The sequence below is a fragment of the Ipomoea triloba genome, chromosome 6 (assembly GCF_003576645.1).
Source record: "Ipomoea triloba cultivar NCNSP0323 chromosome 6, ASM357664v1".
NCBI classification, from domain to species: domain Eukaryota; kingdom Viridiplantae; phylum Streptophyta; class Magnoliopsida; order Solanales; family Convolvulaceae; genus Ipomoea; species Ipomoea triloba.
Window position 1 is genome coordinate 8,059,595 of NC_044921.1, and position 4,225 is coordinate 8,063,819.

Here is a 4,225-nt window from a genome sequence, read left to right on the forward strand (position 1 = left end):
AAAAGTCCCCCCCCCCCCCCACCCATTGTTTTATCTTTACCTTGTTTAGTGTAACATATATTGGGGAAGTGCCCCACAGGCAGCTTAGTTGGTTCTTTCTTTGGAGGTAGATTATGATAGGCAAGGACGATGTCTGGGTAGGCTCAATGTGTGAGTTACACACTTACACACAATATGTGGGCTCCTTGTGGTCACACGACACTATTCTTCCCACATAACGTGTCGCCAAATTACCGTGATTTACCCCTTCATTATCCTTGAGTCAGAGTGTTAGGGCCCTGGCAGAGAGAATTTCATATATGTGAGCAAGGGGCAAGGGGGTGGAGTGGGCGAGGGGAGGTTTAGTCATTAATGTTTGACTGGAGTGCACTGTGGATGATGCATTATAGTACTTGCTAGAAAAGGTTGATAGATTTGAGTAGATTTATAATGTAGATTACTCGGGTGGCATTTGTGGAGGGTGTTCTTTTGGTAAAGTGTTATGACTTCAAGTCTTGACTTTTAGTTGTGAATTGAATTTGTTGGCGATTCGTTAATTGAAACTTGGATTTCTTTCCTACGGGAAGAGCTATGTTAATAATGAAGTGAGCTTATTTCTCATTATAGAATCACTGAGTTTTTGGAATTTGAGGATTGGACTTTGAATAACTAAAGAAAAGTTCTATATTTGGTGGTTTGGTAATTTGTATATAAGATAAAAGTCTACGAGAGTTGGACTTGCTTGAGGTACCAAAAAGAGGAAGATTGCTCACAAATTAAGTTACCTGTTAGTTTGCTTGGACTTTGCAGTTGGTTAGGTTTTATTATTTGCCTAGGTAGCAGATTGTGCACTTTGGTTTTAATATTTAATGTTGCGGTACTGCTTGTTCTCTAGTCTTTCTTTGCGGTTCTTCCTACTTTATTTATTACTGAACTTGCAACTTGGATTATGCCTTATTGCCCATTATTTAGAATTTGTTTTGAAGTTAAGAATCTTAAATACTAATTTCAAATGTTTATATTTGTATCATATTGAGATATATAGACTTTAAATGACGATTGGCTTGCTTGTTCTTTCCCCTTTTGTTGTGTGTTGAAGATACCGAGCCCCCGCAAGTGCATACTACCGAGGAGCTATTGGTGCATTGCTTGTATATGATGTTACCCGCCATGTTACATTTGAAAGTGTAGAGAGGTGGTTAAAAGAGATACGGGATCACACAGATCAAAATATTGTCATAATGCTGGTGGGAAACAAGGCAGACTTACATCACTTACGTGTTGTTTCTACCGAGGATGCAAAGGCGTTTGCTGATAAGGAGGGCACCTACTTTATGGAGACATCAGCTCTCGCGTCATTGAATGTTGAGAACGCCTTTACGGAAGTACTCAGCCAGATACCTCATCATGTTGCCTGTCGAAAAGCGCCTGAGGTAGGGTATTATGACTACGATTATTTGTTCAAGATGGTGTTGATAGGTGATTCTGGTGTGGGAAAATCGAATCTGCTTTCTCGATTTACCCGGAATGAGTTCAGCATCGAGCCAAAGTTAACTGTTGGCCTTCAGTTCGCCAGTCGCATGCAACGTGTCAACAACCAAGTAGTCAAGGCTCAAATTTGGGATACTGCCGGCCGAGAAAGGTATAATTCCTTTGCTTTGCTTTGCTGTTTGATGAGATAATAAATAAAGATGGGAGATTGAGTTACTGTTTGATTATGTACAATTTTAATCCATAATAGTAGAGTTTCCCCCATTCACCATTGTTATATCTTTACCTTGTTAGTTGTAACATATATTGGGGGCAAGGGCTCACATGGGTAGCTCAATTGCTTCCTGGGCGGTCACTGAATTGAGTATTGGCCGCTGGCAGTTGCACCCAATGTGATGGGTTTCCTATGGGTCTTCCCATCTAATGGAATTTCGTCTTTGTGGGTAAGGTGGGAGGGGGTGGATTAGGGTGAGGGGAAGGTTTAGTCATTTATGTTTGACAGAGTGCACTATGGATGGTGCATTATAGTACTTGCTAGAAAAGGTTGATAGATTAGAGTAGATCTATAATGTAGATTACTCGCTGGAATTTGTGGAGGGGTGTTCTCTCGGGAAAGCTAAGTGCTATGACTTCAAGTCTCGAATTTTAGATGTCAATTGAATTTGTTGGTGATTCGTTAATTGAAATTTGGATTTCTTTCCTATGGGAAGAGCTTTGTTAATAATGAAGTAAGCTTATTTCTCGTTACGGAATGACTGAGATTTTGAAATTTGAGGATGGGTATTTGAATAACTAAAGAAAAGTTCTATATTTGGTGGTTTGGTAATTTGTATATAAGATAAAAGTCTAGAAGAGTTGGACTTGCTTGAGGTCCGAACAAGAGGAAGATTGCTCACAAATTAAGTTACTTGTTAGTTTGCTTGGACTTTGCAGTTGGAAAGGTTTTATTATTTGCCTAGGTAGCAGATTGTGCACTTAGGTTTTAATATTTAATGTTGCGTTACTGCTTGTTCTGTAGTCTTTCTTTGCGGTTCTTCCTACTTTATTTATTACTGAACTTGCAACTTGGATTATGCCTTATTGCCCATGATTTAGAATTTGTTTTGAAGTAAGGAATCTTAAATGCTAATTTCAAATGCTTATATTTGTTATCATATTGAGATATATAGACTTTAAATGATGATTGGATTGCTTGTTCTTTCCCCTTTTGTTGTGTGTTGAAGATACCGAGCCCCCGCAAGTGCATACTACCGGGGAGCTATTGGTGCATTGCTTGTATATGATGTTACCCGCCATATTACATTTGAAAATGTAGAGAGGTGGTTAAAAGAGCTACGGGATCACACAGATCAAAATATTGTCATAATGTTGGTGGGAAACAAGGCAGACTTACATCACTTACGTGTTGTTTCTACCGAGGATGCAAAGGCCTTTGCTGAGAAGGAGGGTGCCTACTTTGTGGAGGCATCAGCTCTCCAATCATTGAATGTTGAGATTGCCTTTACTGATGTAGTCACGCAGATACATCATTATGTCCGTCGAAAAGCGCTTGAGGTAGGGGATGATCCGTCGGCCTTGCCAAAGGGGGAAACCATAAACGTTGGAGGCAAGGATGGTGTCTCCGCCTAAACTAAAGCAGATCCGATCACTTTGCAATGATCCATCATTGCGCTCTGCCCTTATGGCTAGCTCACTACAATCCAAATAATGTATCTATATGATCTAGCTTTTCATGATTCTGTGTTTTCGCCCTTTGTGAAATTTAGCTTGAACTCAGTAAATAATTGCAGCATAGTCTCTTATCCTTCGTTTTTTCCTGATCTGATGTGTGCGGTCTGCCTTTCTGGCGTGCTCGTGTTTTCTCTGAGCATTGCATTTCATTTGTTCGCAGCTTGTTTTTCGCCAAACGAGCGGGCCAATGAACTGTGTTGATTTTTCTTTTATATAGCTTGTGTAAGAGGAGATTATTCAATAGGGGAAACCCAGTTCTTCAAACCTGGGTGGCAAATGAACATTGTGTTTTCTTTATTCTCCTATGATTACATGTTACATGTATATTTTTTGAGTTAATGTAAGATTTAATATTGGAATATTCTTTCAATGGTCTTGTTTGCCAATTGTCATTACTTGAATGTGTTCACTAGAGAAGTAAAACGGTAGAAAGATCCTGTTTGACAGGCTTGACTATGACAATGTATGTTGACAAAAATTAAATCTATGACCTTTTGACACGAGAATTAATGAATTATGCTGAGAATGATCTTGTTTTTTCAATGTGAAATATGTTGTGGTCTATATCAATTTCGAATGGGGAAGTTGTCATCCCTATTGAAAATTTTCAACAGAAATTTTTGAGGACATGCTATAAAACATATTTCACGTTGAAAAAATAAGATCATTTTCCCGAAAGAGATAGTCGAATGGACAGAGCATATTTGTTAATTACTAAACACTCCTTTCGTGCTCACAAAAACCGATGTTACATTTCCATATTACCCTTCAAAGCATAACATTGCACACCTCTCTTCATGATCAAAGATGTAAATATGTATCATGCATAGATTATAATCTAACTACAAACAATGATACTAGTCCATGTTAGGAGTTATATTATTGTGTTATGTTAGGACTCTATGTCTATGTATTCTAATATATTGTATATACGCTAGTTATGATTATTCAATATAGAAATCCTATTCTCATCTGGTATCAGTTGTTCAGGTGATTTTCCATGGCCAATACCGGTTCTCGTGAC

The 4,225-nt window shown here is 38.5% G+C and overlaps 1 protein-coding gene across 1 annotated transcript in view; it reads left to right on the forward strand.

Annotated features, from left to right (window-relative positions):
* Nucleotides 1-3,571, forward strand: part of LOC116022290 (ras-related protein Rab11B-like) — a 6,357-nt gene extending 2,786 nt beyond the window's left edge. Inside the window, exons 2-3 of the mRNA XM_031262926.1 lie at nucleotides 1,079-1,621; nucleotides 2,694-3,571. Of these exons, the coding sequence (XP_031118786.1) occupies nucleotides 1,079-1,621; nucleotides 2,694-3,099 (949 nt within the window). The 3' untranslated portion in view covers nucleotides 3,100-3,571. The remainder of the gene's footprint in view (nucleotides 1-1,078; nucleotides 1,622-2,693) is intronic.
* The last annotated feature ends 654 nt before the right edge of the window (nucleotides 3,572-4,225 follow it).